This window comes from Lutra lutra, chromosome 5 (assembly GCF_902655055.1).
Source record: "Lutra lutra chromosome 5, mLutLut1.2, whole genome shotgun sequence".
Lineage (NCBI taxonomy): Eukaryota > Metazoa > Chordata > Mammalia > Carnivora > Mustelidae > Lutra > Lutra lutra.
In genome coordinates, this window is record NC_062282.1 from 62,376,784 (window position 1) to 62,399,203 (window position 22,420).

Consider the following 22,420-nt stretch of genomic DNA (forward strand, 5'->3'; position numbering starts at 1 on the left):
AAAGCAGTGTTCTGAAAATACAGACAAAGAGAGATATTGAAAAAGAAAAAAATGAAGGTATAAAGGAACAGAAAACAATGCAAAGGAATGCAGGTGATTACACAAGGGGTTAAAGAGACAACTTGGAAAAATATTAATTTGAAAAACTAAAGAGAAAAATTTATAAGTACAATTATCAAAAGAGCAAAGAATATAATATAAAATCAACACTTAAATCTCAGTACACCATGAAAAATTTTGAAGTGTTTCTAACCAAGGAGACCAAGCAAGAGGATATGTATGGGTCCAGCAGACATGTGTCCCTGAAAACACTCAAAACTAATCGTGTTCCTTAGAGTCACATTCCTAAGCAAAATAGAGAGAGGTTCTTAATAATGCTCAGGGTCACAATCATAGAAAACTGTCCTTCAGAACATGTGACTTCTAAACTTGAGTTTGCTCATTATGCTAAAAATAGGCTTGATGAGAAAGTACAATGACTAAAGGAAAATCCACTGAGTCTCTATGGCTTCTGAAATCTAAATGTGAGACTTCTCTAGTGCCCACAGGAAATGAGTGCAGGAGAAGCTCTAGAAGATTGGGACAGGGGATGGAGGGCCCTTGATGAAGAACTAGCAAGTTTCTGAGTATGGAAGTTGGAAAATACAGGTTATCAAGTGTTCACTTTCTTGAGATTAAAAATACTTAAAAAGCATAAAAAATAGTGGGACACCTGGCTGGCTGAATTGGTGGAGCATGCAATTCTTGATCTTGGGGTTGTGGGTTCAAGCCCCATGTTGGGTGTAGCGCTTACTTAAAAAATTAAAAAATGAAAAACAAACACACAAAGTAAATCTTTCTCCAGCTAAAAGATATACAAAGAAACGAAGAGGAATGTCCCTCTTAAAAAAAAAAAAAAATGCACAGCAAGAAAAATGAATTCTTTGCATTTGGTTTCGTGTTATTGGAAAGGAGCTAAGTATGTTCCCTGTTACCCTTGAAAACCACCAAACCTACCATGTGGTAATGTTATGTTTGCACCATCAATGATTGCTTGTGCCAGTTCATGATCATTGCTCTCAAAAGCATGTGCAGCAGCCTTCAAGGCATCCCAAATCTCTTTACGGCCTTCAAAAGCTGGTGCGGTGTCCCAAAATTCGTCCCTCTTGCTGCGCAGTTGTCCATCTGTCATGGGATAATCGCTTTTCCATTTGGGTTTCTCCTTTTTCAAAGGCTGGTTACGACCTAAGGCGACTGAGAAGAAAAATAAAAAATTGACATCAAAACCAAAATTTATAAATGATGTATTAAAAGTGATCTGGTCATTCTTCGATTCATTCCTCAAAATTATAGCTAGAAGTCTGCCTCATAATTAATTCTTGCATTCTGAAATGTTCCCTATTTTGGAACTACAAGAGCAAATGGAGACATTAGATGGCTCTATCTAAAAGGTCCAGGGACAACTCTTTTCAACTCCCAATGCCTTCTCCAAAGGATGATTTTAATAATCACTTAGAAAAATAGCATTAAGTATTTCATCAGACAATAATGGCAGGATTTTAAAAAGACAAAGGATGCCATAAAAAAGGTAAGATACTAGGAAAAATCAAGTAACATTAGCTTGAATCTCAGGACTCTGGACATATAAAACCAGAAAGTAGGAACTGAGAAATCCTTAGCAGGGGAAAGACTGCTCTGCAGTGTCCAAAGGAAGAGTCAAACCAGCAGTTCCCTGAGGAAACCTGATCACAGGAGCACCCACTCTGGACTTCAGTCAAGGAACTGTAAATGCCTCTTTCTGAAACCTATATAGGAGCTAATTTTGAAAAGGGTGAGACAGAAGGTCAGAAATCAGTGCTTCACTCTTCAGAGAAAATAGGACTGAACAGGTGATCCTTCATTTGGACTATGGGAGAAGTTCTAACCACAAGAAACAGAAGAACTACAACATCCTACTGTAGTTTCAAACCTAGAGGAGAAGAAAAAAAGGGGGGCAGGAGTCCACTCCTCATTTGCTGTAAAAGGCAGCAGAGCTCCTTAGAGAATGCTACATAGTGGTAGGGCTAGAACAAGGCTGATGCAGCTTCTTTTACCCAGATACTTACCTGGCCTATCATCACTGATTCCACACCAACGTAGAGAGCCATTCTTAATCTTATACGGTGCCAGAGGCAAGAAATAGTTTGATAGATGGAAAAATCAGTAAAAAGAAAAGTGAAGCTTGATGGGAGTCTTGGGTAAGAGTGGGTGGGAAATAAATGACAGAGTGGTGGGAAGGAGAGGGTGTGTGTCAAAATTCAATGTTCTATATTTAACTGCAGAAAGAATACTAATTTAAAAGAAATTACTCTCAAAATGGTTCTAAAGAAGCCATGAAATTAACCACTCCCTTACTGGCCCAGAGCCAAATGAAATTTGGGCTATTCATAATAGAAATAAATACAATTACTCCAGTTCCTGGGCAATCTCTATCCCCTACAGAATGCTATGCTGCCAATGACAGAACAAACTAATGCTGCAAAGTGTATCTGGAGTGACAGTTGGATTCAGCCATGCTCTTTCCACCTAATCTGGCCATTTTATCTCAAAGCAGCACACAGCAGGTCTCATCCTCTACCTTCAGAGTGGCACACTATGCCACTGCCAGCTATTTTTCCCTTCAAACATCCAGTGTTTTGAGTCCCTGCACTTTTTGGCCCTGTAACTTATCCTAGTGAAATGGCAACCAGCTGAATTCTAAAAGGATACGGATAGCAAAGCAGGAAAACTGTCTATTTAATAGCAGAGCTAGAAAGAGGACCCAAGTATCCTTAATTAACAAATATGTACTGGACATCCACTAAGGGGAACACTACAGATATGTGTATCAAGTTTAATTCAAATGTGAGAAACTCGATCTATACTAATGACTTTCCCTTGTATTTTCTAAATAATAAATAAATCTACACAGCACATTATTCTCTAAAAGGTGTTCAGAATATGTCAGATAATCACAATCCACCCCCTACTGGTTCTACTAACGAGGCAAAATGAAATGCATATTTATTTTCTGCTATATTAACCTTTAGATTAAGTCAGTAATAGCCTACGGATGACACTCAATATTAGTTTACCGAATAGGGAGTAGAAGACAGGGCACAATAGGTAAATAACTATTTGAATAGGTATCTATTTAACATTCAAATGAGTACCTATTACACAAAGTTATCTATTCAATATTCAAATAAGATACCTATTTGAATAAAGTTTCAGGTTTTCCTGAGTAGTTCCAGAGAACTGTCTAACCTCAAATATATTAAATGTACCTGAGAGATAACCTGTTGTAATTCTCTAATTGTGAGAGAATCACAAAGGCAAAAACAACAAAACCTCTACAATCTCAGTACTTAAACCTAAGAAACCGAAAGAGGCCCTCAGAGGGACCTGACAGAAAAACAATCTCATAACAAAGGTAGAAAATAAGGGCATCTGGGTAGCTTAGTGGATTAAGTGTCTGACTTTGGCTAAGGTCAAGATCTCAGGGTCCTGGGATCAAACCCTGAGTAGTTGTTGTAGTTGTAGTCATTGTTGTTGTCTACAATGGTGGGGCTCTGCACTCGGTGAGGAGTCCGCTTCTCCCTCTCCCTCTGTCCCTCCCCCTGCTCCTACTCTCTCTCACTCATATAAATGGATAAAATCTTTAAAAAAATAAAGGTAGGAAAATACTTCGGAAAAAGTAAAAGCCCCTTCCTTATGAATATGAGGTAGCTTTATTTTACCTCTCCCACCTACAAAAGGTATAAGAGCAAAGTCCCATAAAAAGGACAGATGATACATTATGCTTAAGGATAATCATTCCAAATCCATCTCAAATCTATATGCTGAAAAGTTCCAAAGTCACTACTTTATGTAGTAGTAGATAAGACAAAATAAATTTTTGTGACATCAAGCAAGCTTCCTTTTGTGTCTCAGTCTCTACTTTTCTCTTTATCACAAACACACAACAGAGAAAGTCTACTGAACATCCATACTAAAATACTGAAGTGTTTACAACATATTTTAGTGAAACCGCTGAGCAGTGCAGAATTATCATTACAAAATATGAAATTAAAAGCTTCATTTTAGGGGGTGCCCACGTGGCTCATTCTGAGAATTCTCATTCTGAGAATTTAAAATACAAGTACCTTCCTTAATTTTAAAAAGAACTCTTCTATGATTGTCATGCACATCCTATGCATATGAGTATATTTTTAGGAATTGGTCACCAAATGTTGTGCTTTGATTTTAGCTGATATCATAAACCTAAATTTCTGAAAATACCTGGACATAGAAATCAGCCTAGCAGCTAAGAAGCTATGTTTTTTTTTGCACCAAGTCAACCATGCTCAGTTATAAAGAAAAAGACGTAAACTGTGTGTACTCATTAGATTACATCTTAAGCTCTGAAACTTTCAGATTTGTCTGTTTCATATATCATCTGACCGCTGAAACCAAGAAAGATGCTCAGAGTACCGTTCGTATGTCTGGGACTAAGCATAGCATTATGCTCTAACAATGGATTTAAAGACAGGAAACAGTTCTTGTTCCCCAAATTTCAGTTTTAAATTTTTAAATTGCAGGCAACCAACCACACTAAGTTTTTTTATTCCTTGGTTTAACATATAGCAAAAGATTAATAATGAAACCTAATTTTATTATTTCGGAAAATACTCTTCTTTCCCCCACTAATCCAGTTATTTTGCTAAAACTTTTACAAAAAAACTCACATCTCAGAAAACTCTTACATTCATCTACTGTCATTTACATTTATTTTAACTGTCCTTAAAAATGGTTAGCACTTAATCCCTTTCTGACAAATAAATAGTTTTAATGTGCAGAAAACCCAAGAAAAGTTTGCTTTTCAGATTCAAATATGCAACATAATCTTAGACGTTATCTTTTACTCCACAAGTGAATGAATTTGCTTAGAATTCACTTTGACATTTTGATAAAAAACATGGGGCGCCTGCGTGGCTCAGATGATTGAGCATCTGCCTTCAGCTCAGGTCATGATCACAGGGTTCATGTGTTGAGCCCTGTGTTGGGCTCTCTGCTCAGCCAGTAATCTGCTTCTCCCTCTGCCTCTCCCCCTGGCTTATGCTCTCTCCCTCTCTCTTTCTGTCAAATAAATAAAATAAAATCTTAAAAACAAACAAAACAAACAAAAAAACCCCACTGATCTCTAAAATGAAGTATGTTTATAGTTGTTTTCCTGCTTTTGGTTCCTCTCTTTTGGTTTCCTGCCTTCTGGTTCCCTAATTTAAGATTGGGACTCTTCACATGAATAAAGGAGAACCCATAATGTATAAGTAAAGTAAATATCAAGATATGACTCACATAATAATAGCTGTAACAGATTGAAAACCAGAGCATTCCATTTCGCTAAGACAACAGCCTAAGGGAATAGACTGAATATTCAAAGAGCTCACCATCAAAGGACAAAATGTTGTTGCACAGAATTCTGAAAATTTGAAAGCAGCAAGGAACAGGATTGGGATAATGTTCCTATATTTAGATTGATTAGAGTATGAAGATCATGAAAATTGAAGGGAAATTTTTGTCACTCCCAAGAGTTATGAATAGATCCCATAGAACTCTTCCACAACAGATGGTGCTGGCCTAAAACTATATTTGTATTTTATTCTCATGTAAATTTAGAATGCACTATACAAACACATACATACTACATATATTCCCTTTACCTAAAGTAACATACTGCCAAAATAAAAATAGGGATACAGGGATTAAAATGTTTAAACTAAGAGCATCAACATGCTAAAAGTCAAAACCATACCCATAACTTCTCTAAAATCTGAGAATTTAGATGTGGAAGAGATCTTAGATGGTACCAGCCAACCTTACTATTTAACAGGAAGGTAAGGAAGGCCTAACATGGATAAATGACTTGCTCAAGATCAGAAAGAGCCAGGACTATAACCCAGATGACTAGATTAATAGACCAAAGCTCTTTTTCCATTATAGCACTCCATGTCTTATTGGGGCTGAGAAATGTGTTTTCTTTTACATATCAAATCAATTACAAGCTTCATTCAAAATAAAGCATGTGTTGTTTTTCTAGTAGCACTCATTCATCTTTCACAGGCTTTGTTAGGACTTACAAAATGTCTCTGATGGGACAAAGGAAAAGCTAATTGAGCAGCACCAGATCCTCAACCTATCTAATCTACCACCTAATTCATTTCTTCAGAGTCCAGAGTGCTCACCATTACACCATGGAACCACCTAATTCATTTCTTCAGAGATACCATGCTCACTAAAGAGGAATCCTTTTTTTTTTTTTTTTTAAATTCAAAGAGTTGGACTTAAGATTTTATTTATTTGACACAGAGAGAGACAGCACAAGCAAGTGGAGCTGCAGAGAAGAGGGAGAAGCAGGCTGCCCGCTAAGCAGGGAGCCCAATGCAGGGCTCAATCCCAGGACCCTGGGATCATGACCTGAACCAAAGGCAGATGTTTAACTGATTGAGCCACCCAGGTACATAAAGAGGAATCCTATTAACAAGGGAGGAGGTAATGCAGATTTCTGGTCTGTTAGCTTCAGCCTAGAAGTACTCGGCACCTATAACAGATTAGGCACTAAAGATATGTATGTATAATTATCTAGGTTAAATACACAGTTTTTTATGCTACTATTTTATAAAAAAATAGAAACAAGAACATTGACTATGCTCCCATCCTACAGTTTATAAAAATTAAGCAGTTAAAATAGAATTTTAAAGACACATATATATAATTTCTAATGTTGTCTGAGTTAGCTTTATTGAGGGGGAAAAAATAAACATAATGATTTCCTGGCCTGTTTTTCAGAGTATAAATCTAATTACCAATGGCCTGAGCATACAAACAGGCAAGAGGAAAGCCAACCTACAACACTGTATGTCCAAGGATGGGCGAATCTCATTAAAAATGTTACACAAGCATGCTTGTTTTGGCAGCACATATACTAAAACTGGAATGCTACAGGGATTAGCATGGCCCCTGTGCAAGGATGGCATGCAAATTTGTGAAGCAGTCCATATTTAAAAAGTTACAAAAGCATACAGTTAAATCCAACAATTGCATACAAAAAACCCAACTTCATTTTGAAGCCTGAAATTACACAAAATTGGAACTAAGAATATGGTCACTTAGCAGGAGCCCACTGTACCTTCTAAGCAGTATATGAAATTTTCAGATGTTTCATTCTACTGATTTGGGCAATGGTTTTATATAGAATCGCATTCCTTGCATTGCAGGGACCTTTACTTCTGTTAATTTACAGGTTGTTTAAGGGATGGGAAGCACACAAAAGGTAAGGATGTCCACCATCCCCACAACTATTTAACCTTGTTTTGAAAATGTTAGCCAGCACAATCAGACAGAACAATCAGAAGTGTGAGAACCAGAAGGGAAGAAGTAAAACCATCTCTAATTGCAGATGATAGGATAGTATGACTAGAAAATACAAGAAAGTGCTAAAATTGAATGATTAAAAACAATCAATATGGTAATGGGATATAAAACGGAAGCCTTATATATATAAAATGCCCAGCTAGAAGATTCAATGGAAAAAAAGGTCCCATGTATAACAGTGACAAAAAAGATATAATACCTGGAATGCAACACCTATTATCAGGATATATTTTTTAAACTCCTACAAGTCCCAAAAGTAGACTAGACTTGAACAAGATGAAGACATCTTTTGTAGTTGGACATTAACATGTCTAAGTTGCCAATTCTTTCCAAGTGAATATCTATATATAGCATGTTTCCAATGGGGAAAAAAAAAAAAACTTTCTGGGGGTGCACCTGGGTTGCTCAGTCAGTTTAGCATCTGTCTTCAGCTCAGGTCATGATCCCAGGTTCCTGGGATTCAGCCCCACATGGGGCTCCCTGCTCAATGGAAAGCCTGCTTCTCCCTTTCCCACTCCTCCTGCTGTGTTCCCTCTCACTCTGTCTCAAATAAATAAATAAATTTAAAAAAATTTTAAAAACTAGGGGTGCCTGGGTGGCTCAGTCATTAAGCATCTGACTTTGGCTTGGGTCATGATCCCAGGGTCCTGGGATTGAGCCCCATGTTGGACTCTCTGCTGGGTGGTAAGCCTGCTTTCCCTCTCCCACTCCCCCTGCTTGTGTTCCTGCTCTCGTTGTCTGTCTCTGTCAAATAAATAAAATCTTAAAAATTTTTTTTAATTAAAAAAAAAAATAAAAAACTTTCTGAAGATGGATGAGTTGATTTTATTTTTTTTTTTAAGATTTTATTTATTTACTTGACAGAGAGATCACAAGCAGGCAGAGAGGCAGGCAGAGAGAGAGGAGGAAGCAGGCTCCCCGCTGAGCAGAGAGCCCGATGCGGGGCTCGATCCCAGAACTCTGAGATCATGACCCGAGCCGAAGGCAGCGGCTTAACCCACTGAGCCACCCAGGCGCCCCGGATGAGTTGATTTTAATATGTAAAAACAAATGGGCAAGAACAGCTAGGAGAATCCTGAAAAAGAAGCACAACAAGGGAGCTGGCCCTACAAATATTAAATACATATTAAATACTACAAATATTAAAACATAAAACCACTACAGTTAAAAATATATAAGGCATATGAACATTTAGAATATAATGAAGTTTAGAAAAAGTCCACATATACATGGATATTTAGTATATGAGAGATTTTTACCTTAGACTGTTGAAAAAAATGGGCAATTTAAGTAACAATGTTGGAACTGGATAGTCTCGGGGAAAAAGATAAATTTGGGTCAATACTTTAAACTGTACACCATAATAAATTCTACATTAATGAATCAAAGGTCTAAACGTAAAAACTGAAACAATGTATGCACTACAAGAAAATATAAATTTCTCTGTAATAAAGGAATAGTAAATGCTTTTCCAGAAGCAATAAGAAAAGACTTCATTTTCATGTTGGGGCAGGAGGAGTCAAAATACAAATGACAAGCTTGGAGAAAGTACCTGTAACTTACATCATAAGGAGCTAATCTCCCTGGTGTACAAAACTAAAAATGGAGAAGATAAAAGACAAAAACTCTGTAACAGAAAAATGGGCAACAGATGTGAATATCCAGTTCAAAACGGAAAAGGTTAAGTGACATATGAAACAATTTCCAATCTCCCCCATAAGAGAAAAGCAAGTGAAAACTATGCTGGAATTCCCTTTTTTGCTCTTAGGCAACAACTCACGAATCTGACACTGGTAAGTTGTGGAGAAATAAAATACTCTCTTACATTTGAGGCAGGAGTCTAAGATACCATAGGATTATTATCCAAAGGATTCCCAGTGAAGGGGGAATTTGGCAACATCTAATATAATCACTTAATTCATCCATTCATTGAGTCAGCAATCCCAGCTTTAGGATTCTCCTTTCAAGATATACGCCATGTAGGGGTGCCTGGGTAGCTCAGTTGTTTAAGCATCTGCCTTTGGCTTAGGTCATGATCCCAGGGTCCTCGGACAGAGCTCCAAGTTGGGCTCTCTGCTCAACCAGGAGTCTGCTTCTCCATCTCCCTTTGCCCCAACCACCAACTCGTGGTCTCTCTCTCTCTCTCAAATAAATAAATAAGTAAAATCTTAAAAAAAAAAAAAAAGATATACTCCATGTAAATATGAAAAGTTATTTCCTGCAGGCTTATTTGTATTAAAAGCAATCCAATGGATATACACAGTACAACCATATGATGAAATATAATGCAACTGTAAAGAATAAAGGAGAACTGCGGAAACTCAAATTGGGAGAAATTTCCAGAATAATCAACTCAAATAAATGAGACAGAACAGTACATATATAGTGATACATTTTGTTTAAGGAAATAGGAGAAACAACTACCTCTCTCTATATATTTGGTTTTGTAAAAAACAAAAACAAATGCACACACACTACAAGGATAAACCAGAAATTAATGAAAACAGTTATCTACAAGGGCTGTGGGATAGAAGGGATGGATGGGAGCAAGACTTCTGAGTATAGTTTTTTATACAGATTTGACTTTTGGAAAATTGTAAATGTTTTACATATTCAGAACAAAATCAAACAAAAAAATCAACTACAAAAGACATCTTTAACTTCACTCAGCAGGTTTAAGTGCTAAGAATTCATGTACAATACTAATTACTATAATTCTGCAACACTAGACATTTACTGTAGGATAAAGTAAAAAATTATATTAATATCAATAGGAACTGAATTTTTTAAAAACTTATTTGACAGAAAGAGAGAGCACAAGGAGGCAGAGTGGCGGGCAGAGGGAGTGGGAGAAGCAGGCTCCCTGCAGAACAGAGAGCCCGATGTGGGGCTCGATCCCAGGACACGGGGATCACGACCTGAGCCGAAAGCAGATGCTTGACCGACTGAGCCGCCCAGGCACCTAAGGAAGTGAAATTTAAGAAGATTTTATTTATTTGAGAGAGAGCACAAGTGACGGAGGGGTTGGGGTTGGGTGGACAGAAGGAAAGGAGAAGTAGGGTCCCCTCTAAGCAGGGAGCCTGATGTGGGCTCCATCCCAGGACCCTGAGATCATGACCTGAGCTGAAAGCAGATGCTTAACCAACTGAGGCACCCAGGCGCCCCAGGAACTGAAATTTTTAATAAAAATAAAAACATATAAAATAAAAAGAAAAAAATTAGGTTAATTTTGAATTGTACATATCAATATAAACTCATAATTTAAAAAGTATTTTATAGCTCTGTTGACTAAAAGGGCTTAGAAATAATAACCCAGTAGTAATAAACATACCTCACTCCCAGATTTTAGTTCTAAATACCACACCCAAATAAAAGGTCCTAGGGCATTTGGAGAAATGGCTAGTGCTATGATTAGGGCTGGAAAAATTAAAAGCAAGCCTGGGACATGTAGTTGGCTGAGAGAACAAGAAAGTGTTCGAATGACAAATGAGATCACCTCAAAAGCACAAAGGAGACAGTCTGAAGGAGACAACACCTGCATCAATTTTGGAGCATAAAAATTGACTAGAATTGACTTTAATATATTGAATAAGTAAAATTCATGAATCTTTACTACTACTAAAAGGGGGAGATGAGAGAAGAAAGGCTCTTAATTTTATTTATTTGACAGAGAGAGAGAGATCACAAGTAGGCAGAGAGGCAGGCAGAGAGAGAGAAGGGAGGAAGCAGGCTCCCTGCGGAGCCTGGGATCATGACCTGAGTGGAAGGCAGAGGCTTTAACCCACTGAGCCACCCAGGCGATGCAAGAAAGGCTCTTTCTTACTGAAGAATGCCAGTAATAAAGGAAGAATGACATGTTTAAAAGAATCATTCTTTACAAGCCCAAAATTGATTAGGGTAAGGATCATCAATAGATATATTAAAACATCCTGGGTAACAGAACAAACAAGCCATCAGAGGATCACAGAGGAAAAATTACACTGTAGATATCTGACACTCATTACTTGAACCAAACAGCTAGACTTAACCTCTTGATGCACAGTAGTATGAAGTATAAAAAACAAAGATGTAATATTCTTACCCAAAATGTTTAATTGAATCTAATTAAGCTTCAAATCTGAACTTCTTACTTACAGGAAATACAAAGGATAAAGGAAAAACCTCAAGGTTGTGAAACTGAGCCCTGAGTGGGGGTGCTCCATAATCGGCGCAGAGTCTGAGAATCTCTACCTCTACCACTGCCCCTCTCCTGCTCATGCACACATACACACACACACACTCTTTCTAAAATAAATAAATAAATAAATAAATAAATAAATAAATAAATAAAATCTTTAAGAGAGAGAGAAAAATGTAAATATAGCAAAATGTTAACTACTAAATCTACAAGGGTACACAAGTGTTTGTTTTACTACTTTTTTCATCTTTGAATATTTTCACAATAATTTTTTTTGGAAGAAAACCCAAACACTGAGAAGCAATTATGATTTGAATACAATAGTGGTGCTTGGGTGGCTCAGTGGGTTGAGCCTCTGCCTTTGGCTCAGATCATGATCTCAGGACTCTGAGATCGAGCCCCGCATCGGGCTCTCTCTGCTCTGCAGGGAGCCTGCTTCCCCTTTTCTCTCTCTGCCTGCCTCTCTGCCTACTTGTGATCTCTGTCTGTCAAATAAATAAATAAAATCTTAAAAAAAAAACACACAAGAGGACTTCAAAGTATATGAAGAAAATCTGAACTAAAGGCGAAATAAGACCTTTATCCCACAGTTATACTTGGGTATCTCAACATTCTTCAATCAAGTAACTAATAGAATAAGAAGACAAAAAATCAATAATACAGAAGACAGCAAAAACATTATTAATCAACTTGACATTAATGACGTTGCTAGGACATTTCACCCAACAAGGAAAATATATATATTCATATCAAGGGCACATATACCATTCACACCAAGAGAGGCACTACAAAACCTAAGAGAAGGGGGCGCCTTCTCTTGTGTGGCTCAGTGGGTTAAGCCTCTGTCTTCGGCTCAGGTCATGATCTCAGGGTCCTGGGATAGAGTCCCGTATCAGGCTCTGCTCAGCGGGGAGCCTGCTTCTCCCTCTCTCTGCCTGCCTCTCTGCCTTCTTGTGATCTCTGTCAAATAAATAAAATCTTAAAGAAAAAAACCTAAGTGAACAGAAATGACATAAAATATGCTTTACAATCATAAATGGAATTAAATTAGAAACTGATTACATAAAGTTATTTGGAAAAATCCTAAAATTATTAGAGATTAAATAATACAAAACATCCAAATAAGTCATGGGTAAAAGAGAAGTCCGAAAATGCTTTGAGGAGCACATGGGTGGCTCAGTCAGTTAAGTGTCTGCCTTCGGGTAAGGTCATGATCCCAGGGTCCTCAGACCAAGTTCAGCATTGGGCTCCTTGCTTATCACGGAGTCTGCTTTTCCCTCTGCCTACAGCTACCTCTGCTTGTATTCTCTGTCAAATAAATCAATAAAATCTTGAAAAAAAAAAAAAAAAAACTTTTGAGTGGGGCGCCTGGGTGGCTCAGTTGTTAGGTGTCTGTCTTCAGCCTGGGTCATGATCCCAGGGTCCTCAGATGGAGCCCCACATCCGGCTCCCTGCTCGGCGTGATGCCAGCTTCTCCCTCTCTCCCACTCCCCCTGTTTGTGTTCCCTCTCTTGCTGTTTCTCTGTCAAGTAAATAAATACAATCTAAAAAAAACAAAAACAAAAACAAAAAAAACTTTGAAAGGAATGAAAATGAAAATATATCAAAATTTTAAGATGCTTCCAAAAAGCACTGCTTAGACAAAAATTTATAGCATTAAAATGCTTCTATTAGAAAGTCTCAAATCAACCATGTAAGCTTCTACTTTAAAATGCTAAGAGAACAAATTAAACTCAAAGTTTAATAAAGAAAGTAATAAAAAGCAGAAACCAAAGAAATTGAAAACAGAAAAAAGAGAAAAATTATAACGGCAAAAGCCTTAAAAAAAAAGTCAATAAACTGATAAACTTCTAGCCAGATTGACCAAGAAAAAAAAGAAAAAAATGCTCAACATCAGGCACCTGGGTGGCTCAGGCAGGATCTCAGAGTCCTTGATGGAATCCCTACATTGGGCTTCATGCTCAGTGGGGAGTCTGCTTCCCTCAGTCCCTCTGCCCCTCCTCCAACTTGTGCTCTAGCTGTCTCTCAAAAATCTTAAAAAAAAGATTATCAACATCAGGAATGACCAAGGGAACATCACTGAAGATCCAGCAGATTTTCAAGGGATAATAGAGTAACATTCACTGAGGAGAAAAGAATTAATTAACTTGACTACCTCTGTAGAAGACATTAAGTTTGTCTTTACAAACTTCCCAAAAAATATCCAGGCCCAGATGGGATTATTGAATTCTATCAATATAAAGAAGAAATGATGTAATTAATCTTCCTTTCAGATAACAAAAGAGAAAGGAATACTCCCCAATTCAATCTATGGGGCCACAACAGCACTGGTAACAAAATAAGACAAATTAAAAAAAAAACTACAAACAAGTATGCCTCATAAACATAGATGCAAAGATGAAATAAAGACCTTATCAGGCATATAAAAACTGAAAGAATTTATCACCTGCATACCTGCATCACAGGAAATGTTATACAGTCCTTTAGGCAGAAAGAAAACGGTAACAGATGAAAATCTGAATCTATACAAAGGAATGGGGATCACCAAAAATGGTTAACTACATGGATAAATATAAAAGATATTTTAAATTATTATTCAGCTCTCCTTACAAAATAATTGAGTGCTATCACCAAGAAAGGTAGAGTAAGGATTTCTAAAAATCTCTACAAATACAATGAGAATATTGTCAAAATAAACTTCAGAACTCTGGCAATTAACCAAAGACCTCTTACAACCCAGGGAGCATGTACTCTTTCTTATTTAAGAAAAAGTGTGGGGGCCCCAGGGTGGCTCAGGGTTAAGCCTCTGCCTTCTGCTCAGGTCATGAACTCAGGGTCCTGGGGTCGAGCCCCGCATCAGGCTCTCTGCTCTGCTGGGAGCCTGCTTCCCCCTCCCTCTCTGCCTGCCTCTGCCTACTTGTGATCTCTCTCTCTCTGTCAAATAAATAAAATCTTTAAAAAAAAAAAAAAAAAAAAAAGGAAAGGAAAGAAAAGAAAAAAGTGCTATTCTGGCAAAAACCATGAGTTTTGTGGTATTTTAACATGCCCTTGACCAATCCCCCTTTTCCCAGCTGCAAGGTAACATTGGAAACCAACAAAGAGCAATCATAGTAAAAGCCACCAGCACCACAGGCACAGGAGGGGTCAGGGTCAGAACAGGGTTGGAGCTCTTTAAGAGCCCCATTTGCAAAAAAAAAAAAAAAAAATACAAAACAAAATGAAAAACCTTTCATTTTTTGGCCTATGTGGAAGTTCTCTAGGAAATACTACTCATAGAGCCTGTCTTTATTTTACCTAACTTACAGTTCTCCCAGAATAAGCAGCCTTTTCTGGGGGCATTTGTCAAAAACAATAAGCAGAAATTGCTTAACACTGCACCTCCAAGTGGTAGTGAAACATTTGGGTCAAGCAAGAAAAACTGTTCAAAGCTGGGGAATGCGATGTCCGGAAAATCTCTACATACTTCTAGGAATCTAAAAGGCTGCACAGGCATAGGACTGTGCATATCTAGGGCTCTGTACATGTTCAGGAAAGACCAAGAATGTGCTAAGGTCTCACTTCTGACACTAAGACTCTGTAACAGCAGGAAGTAAGAGCTAAGGCACAGCAGTAAACTAGATGAATTTTAAAGATGAGTCCCAATATGAACACAGAGCCATGTAGCAAAGAATGAGAGAGTTACTGGTTCTGCACTTTTAAGGAAATATATCCAATCATTACCTCACCACTAAGCTAACTAGCAGAGACTTCAGGGGCCACACCTAATAAAGAACACAAACTTTACAGAATTAGTTCAGTAAAGTCAGTTAAAAAAAAAAAAAAAAAAAAAAAAAAGGAGAAAGCAACAACAATAACAAACCCTGAAGGAGAAGACTCTGATTTGAAGGGTTGTAAATGTTCAGGTTTTAACCAAAAAGTTGAGTCATGCAAGGAAAGTATGGCCCACACACAAGGAGGAAGGAAAGCAGATAACAGAAACTCAGTGAGAAAGTCCAGACTTTGGACTTACTAGAGTTTAAGTCAGCTATCTTAAATATGTTCAACGCACTAAAGGAAACCATGTGTAAAGAACTAAAAGAATGAGAACTAAGTCTTTGTTTTTTTTAAAGTAGTCTTCATACTTAACGTGAGGCTCAAACTCATGACCCTAAGATCAAGAGTCATATGCTCTACTGACTGAGCCATTTAGGCACCCCTGAGAACTCTTAATAAAGAGATAGAAAGTTGGGGCGCCTGGGTGGCTCAGTGGGTTAAAGCCTCTGCCTTCGGCTCAGGTCATGATCCCAGGTTCCTGGGATCAAGCCCTGAGTCGGGCTCTCTGCTTCCCTTCCTCTCTCTCTGTCTGCCTCTCTGCCTACTCATGATCTCTGTCTGTCAAATAAATAAATAAATCTTAAAAAAAAAAAAGATAGAAAGTATTATTTTTTAAATATGAGTATAGTTGAGACACAATGTTACACTAGTTTCAGGTGTACAATAGTGATTCAATATCTCTATTTGTTATGCTATGCTCACCACAAGTATAGCTACCATCTGTCATCACAGAATGCTATTACAATATCACTGACAGTATTCCACAATATCAACTGAATATATTCCCTTTGCTGTGCCTTTTATTCTTGTGACTTATTCATTCCATAACTGGAAGCCTGTACCTCCCACTTCCGTTTACCCATTTTGCTTCCTCTACCCACCAAGAGATAAAAATTATTTTTAAAATCATGGAGTTGAAAAGTGCAATAACAAATGAAAAATTCACTAGAGAGACTCAATAGCAGATTTGAGCAGGAAGGAGGAAGAATCAATGAACATGAAGATAGGTCCATTGAGATGATCTAGTCTGAGAAACATTAAAAAAAAGGAAAGGAAATGAACAAAGCCTCAAGAGATCTTGACAAGGGCAACCAATTAAGATTACCAATATACATACACATAACATGAGTCCTAGAAGGTAGAGAAAAAGTTAGAAAGAGTATTGGAAAAAAAAGTGGCACAAAACTTATATCTGATGAAAAACATCAATCTACATAGCAAGTAGATCAACAAACTCAGAAATCCCTATCTAGACATATCATAATTAAACTGACAACAACCAAATATACAGAGATCTTGAAAGAATAGGAAGGAACTCATACATACAAGACATTCTCAAAAAAGTTCAACAGCTGATTTCTTAGCAGCAGCCATGAAGGACTGAAGGGAATCAGATGGCAAATTCAAAATAACGAAAAGTGCGTCAACTAAGAATTCTATACCCAGCAAATGGTATATTTTGAAAGTTATGGAGAAAGTAAAACATTCCTAGATAAACAAAAACTGAGAGGATCTGTTGCTAGCAGACTAGCTCTGCAAAAAATACCAGGAAGTCGTTCAGGCTGAAATAAAGTACTTGACAGTACTTGAATATACATGAAGAAATATATATTTTTGACTTGAAATTATTTCTCCTATTTGATTTTTTTCTTTTAATTAGGGCCCACAGCCAGCATGAAGCCCAATGGAGGGCTTGAACTCTTGAGCTTGAGATCAAGACTTCAGCTAAGATCAAGAGTTGGATATTTAACCAATTGAGTCATCCAGGCGCCCCTCCTATCTGATTTAAAAGACAATTGTATAAAGCAATAATTATAAATCTGTGCTGATGAACATACAATATATAAAGTGTATAAAGATGTAATTTATATATCAATAACAGCACAAAGAGGGAAGGGAAGGGGTTACATTAAAGTTTTTATATGCTACTGAAATTAGATTGCTTTCAATTAGAACTAGATTGCTAAAAATTAAGATGTTAATTATAATCTCCAGAGCAACCACTAGAAAATGATTCAAAAATACATAGTGAAGGGGGCGCCTGGGTGGCTCAGTGGGTTAAGCCGCTGCCTTCGGCTCAGGTCATGATCCCAGGTCCTGGGTTCGAGCCCCACATCGGGCTTTCTGCTCAGCAGGGAGCCTGCTTCCTCCTCTCTCTCTGCCTGCCTCTCTGCTTACTTGTGATTTCTCTCTGTCAAATAAATAAATAAAATCTTAAAAAAAAAAAATAAAAAAAATACATAGTGAAAGAAATGGCAAGGGAATTAAAATGATACGCTAGCAAATATCTATTTAACACAAAATAAAGCATTAATAGAAGAAAAAAGAAATAAGACATGTAGCAAAAAAAAAAAATAGCAAAATGGCAGGTGTAAGTCCTATCTTACTTACTAGTAATAATATGAAATATAAATATTAGGCATTCTAATTAAATGCTGAAATTTACAGGGGTGCCTGGCTGGCTCAGTCAATAGAGGATGCAACTCTTTTTTTTTTTTTTTAAAGATTTTATTTATTTATTTGACAGAGATCACAAGTAGGCGGAGAGGCAGGCAGAGAGAGAGAGAGAGGGAAGCAGGATCTCTGCCGAGCAGAGAACCTGATGCGGGACTCGATCCCAGGACCCTGAGATCATGACCTGAGCCGAAGGCAGCGGCTTAACCCACTGAGCCACCCAGGCGCCCGAGGATGCAACTCTTGATCTTGGGGTTGTAGGTTCACCCCACATTGGGTACACAGATTACTTAAAAAATTTTTTTCAATCTTAAAAAAAGATGTTGAAAATTACAGAATGGACAAAAAAACCATAACCATCATCCAACCATATGATGTCCATAACAGACACTTTAGATTGAAAAACACACTTAAGTTGAAAGCAAAAAAATCGAAAAAGATGTATCATGCAAACAGTCACCAAAAGAGAGCTGGAGTGGCTTTAACACAAACTTTTTTTTACTAAAGACAAAGAAGGACATTTTATAATAAATAGGTCAATCCATCAGGAAGATATAACAATTATAAACATATATGCACTTAACAATAGAGTCCCAGAATATATGAAGGAAATACAGACAGAAGTGAAGGGAGAAAGTTTTACAATAATTAGAAAGCAGAATACTCCATTTTCAATAATGGATAGGATATCTAGACAGAACATCAATAAAGAAACAGAAGACCTGAACAATACTATAAGTGAACTAAACCTTATAGATAGATGTATAGAACATTCTACCCAACAATAGTAAAATAGTAAAATACATGGTCTTCTTAAGTGCACACGGAAATTTGCTAGGATAGACTACTAAGTTAGGCCACAAAACAAGTCTCGATAAACTTAAGATTGAAATCATACAACATATAATCTCTGACCAAAATGGAATGAAGATAGAACCCAGTAAGAAGGAAAACTGGAAAAGTCATAAATATATGGAAATTAAACAATACAGTCATACCAAATGGATCAAATAAAAAACCACAGGGAAATGAGAAAAGATAAATGAAAACAAAAACACAAAATACAAAAACTCATGGGATACAGAAAAGCAACGCTCAGAGGGAAAGATCTCAATCAATAACCTAACTATACACTTTAAGGAACTAAAATAAAGAAGAGCAAAGTAAACCCAAAGATAGCAGAAGGAAGATAATGTAAAGATAAGAGCAAAGATAAAATAGAGAACAGAGAAACAAAAGAGATTGAATAAAGCCAAAAGTTAGTCCTTTGAAAAGATCAACAAAATAAAACTTTTAGCTCAACTAAGAACAAGAAAGAAGACACAAATAACTAAAATCACAAACAAAAGTACAGTTATTATTACTACCTTACAGAAATAAAAAGGATTATAATACTGGAATACTATAAACAATTAGTTGTACAACAACAAATTAAATAACCTAGGTGAAACAGACAAGTTCCCAGAAACAGATTATCAAAATTGACTTAAGGAGAAAGAGGGGCACCTGGTTGACTCAGTCAGTGGATCATACAACTCTTGATCTTGGGGTTGTGAGTCTGAGCTCCACACTGGGTGTAGAGATTACTGGAAAAAAAAATTTTTTTTTGAAAAAGAAGAAAAAGAAAAGGAGGAGGTGGTGGAGGAAGAAGGAGTAAGAAAAACAACAACAACAACAACAATAATAAGAGACCTATAACAAAAGATGGAATCAGTAATCAAAAACCTCCCAATAGAGAAAAGCCCAAGACCAGAAGCCTTCGCTGGTGAATTCTACTAAACATTTAAAAAATTAACACCAATCCTTTTCAGATGCTTTCAAAAAATAGACAAGTAGAGAACACTTCCTAACTCATTCTATGAGGCCAGCATTACCCTAACCAAAGCCAAAGATAACTGCAAAACAAACAAAAAAACAAAACAAAACCCCAAAACAAAAAATAAAACAAAAAAAAACACCCCCCAAAACAATAGACCAATATGCCTTAAGAGGATAAATGCAGAAATACTCAACATAATATTAGCAAACTGAATTCAATAGCATATTTAAAAGATGCTAAATACCACACAATCAAGTAGAATTGTCCCAGTAATGCAACTCGTTCAACATAAGAAAATCCACGTAACTGGGGCACCTGGGTGGCTCAGTCATTAAGCATCTGCCTTGGGCTCACGTCATGATACCATCGTCTTGGGATCGAGTTCTGCATGAGCCCAGCATCGACCCTGAATGAACTCTGCATCAGGCTCCCTGCTCAGCGGGAAGCCTGCTTCTCCCTCTCCCACTCCCCCTGCTTCCCTTCTTGTGTTCCCTCTCTCGCTGTCTCTCTGTCATATAAATAAATAAATAAAATCTTTATTTTTTTTTTTAAGATTTTATTTATTTATTTGACAGAGAGAAATCACAAGTAAGCAGAGAGGCAGGCAGAGAGAGAGGAGGAAGCAGGCTCCCTGCTGAGCAGAAAGCCCGATGTGGGGCTCGAACCCAGGACCTGGGATCATGACCTGAGCCGAAGGCAGCAGCTTAACCCACTGAGCCACCCAGGCGCCCCTAAAATCTTTATTTTTAAAAAAAGGAAGATCAGTGTAATTAATATGCCACATTAAAGAATGAAGAAAAAAACATGCAATCATCTCTGAATAAAAAAGTTACCTGATAAAACCCATTATCCTTTCACGATAAAAACACTCAAAAAGCTAAGAACAGGAGGGCGCTTCCACAAAATGGTAAAGGGTCTTCACAAAAAAACCCACAGCTAACATTATACTCAATAAACACTGAAAGCTTTCCCCCTAAGATCAAGAAGATGACAAGGTAAGAACTAAGAAACTCTTACTATTGCTTAAAGAGAGCAGGAAAGGGGGCACCTGGGTGGTTCAGTGGGTTAAAGCCTCTGCCTTCAGCTCCGGTCATGGTCTCAGGGTCCTGGGATAGAGCCCCACATCGGGCTCTCTGCTCATCGGGGAGCCTGTTTCCTCCTCTCTCTGCCTACTTGTGATCTCTGTCTGTCAAATAAATAAATAAAATCTTAAAAAAAAAAGAGAGAGAGAGAGAGAGAGAATACATTCTAGGGGTGCCTGGGTGGCTAGGTGGGTTAAGCGACTGCCTTTGGCTCAGGTCATGATCCCAGGGTCCTGGGATAGAGCCCCACATCAGTCTCCCTGCTTCTCCCTCTGCCCCTGCTTATGCGCTCTTTCTCACTCTCTCTCAAATATATTTTTTAAAATATATAAAATTATTAATAATTATAAAAGTGACATTTAAAAAAATCACCATTTGACAACCACCATAATTATTTGAGGCAACAATTATCAATGGATATAAGAGGTATCTATTGGATAAGAAACAAAATATTTACATAAACTCAATCTTCCTACTAGATACTTATTATTTCCACAGGAAAAATGTTATTAACTTCACAATGAAGAAACTTAGCTGGAACCGTAACTGATCAAAATTAACTTCACCAATAATGGGAAAACAGACATTATGTGACTCCTGACATCATGCACTGGGAAGGACACAATCTCTGTGGTATTCTTGCCCCAACTACATAATCATGAGGAAGGCAAGCTTGATGAAACATCAGAAAAATTTAAATAATGAACACCGCAAAATAACTGGCCTGTATCTGTATGTTTCAAAATAACAAAATCATGAAAGATAGAAAAGTCTCCAGAAGAGCTCCAGATTAAAGTAGACTAAAGTAGACAACTAAACAAAATGCATGATCCTGGGAGATTTTCTTTGAATATCAGTGAAGGCAATGATGAAATTGCCTGAAGTCCACAGAGCAAATATTAGCATTATATCAATATTAATGTCCTGGTTTTGATAATTATATGGTGGTTATATAAGAGAATGTATTTGCTCTTAGGAACTATACACTAACTGAAGTATTTTGGAGTCAAAAGGTTTCCTGTCTGTCTGCAACTTATCAAATGGTTCAAGAAAATGTAAGTATTTAAACATATGTACATATATATAAAGAAAGATTATAAAGCAGATGTGATAAAATGTAACATTTGGGAAAATCTGAATGAAGGGCATACAGAACTTCCTCCTACCATTTTTGCAACTTTCTTTAAGTCTGACATATTTTAAAATAAAGTAAAACAAACAAAAAAGACCTGTGACCTTTTGACAATCCCTTGGAAATAGATTTGGATTTGGGAGAGCAACCATGTTATTAACCGAGATCTCACTAAGGCTGCAAAGACCCAGGGCCCTATAATGGTGCAGGCTGTGTCTGGATGGAATTAGATTTTTTAAGACTTTCCCTGACCACCTCAAAATTCTTCAGGAATTTGCAAGAATATTCCTGTAAGGATTTAGAAGTACCCACAGGCAATGACCCCTATCACTCTGATTGTAGCATCACAGGTATAGAAAGAAGCAGTCTGCCACAAAATATTGCTTTTTTTCAGAAATAGTAGGTCAACAGAGAATGCTACTATGGCCCAGCCACTGTGAAGAGTGCTATCTATATACTGTCCTACTGAACGCTCTCAACTCCAGTATAATCTCTGTCTTAAAATGAGGAAGAAAACTTAAAAGCCAAAATAT

The 22,420-nt window shown here is 37.2% G+C and overlaps 1 protein-coding gene and 1 non-coding gene across 4 annotated transcripts in view; one reads left to right on the plus strand and one right to left on the minus strand.

The window, feature by feature from the left end:
- The window catches only part of UBTD2 (ubiquitin domain containing 2), a 62,532-nt gene that overhangs the window by 17,436 nt on the left and 22,676 nt on the right, over positions 1–22,420 (minus strand). For all 3 annotated transcript variants that reach the window (XM_047730816.1, XM_047730818.1, XM_047730817.1), the window contains exon 2: positions 997–1,233. In XM_047730816.1, the coding sequence (XP_047586772.1) occupies positions 997–1,233 (237 nt within the window). The remainder of the gene's footprint in view (positions 1–996; positions 1,234–22,420) is intronic.
- LOC125101412 (U6 spliceosomal RNA) lies at positions 6,938–7,041 on the plus strand. Its single transcript, XR_007127827.1, has one exon. It is a non-coding gene; the product is annotated as a U6 spliceosomal RNA (small nuclear RNA).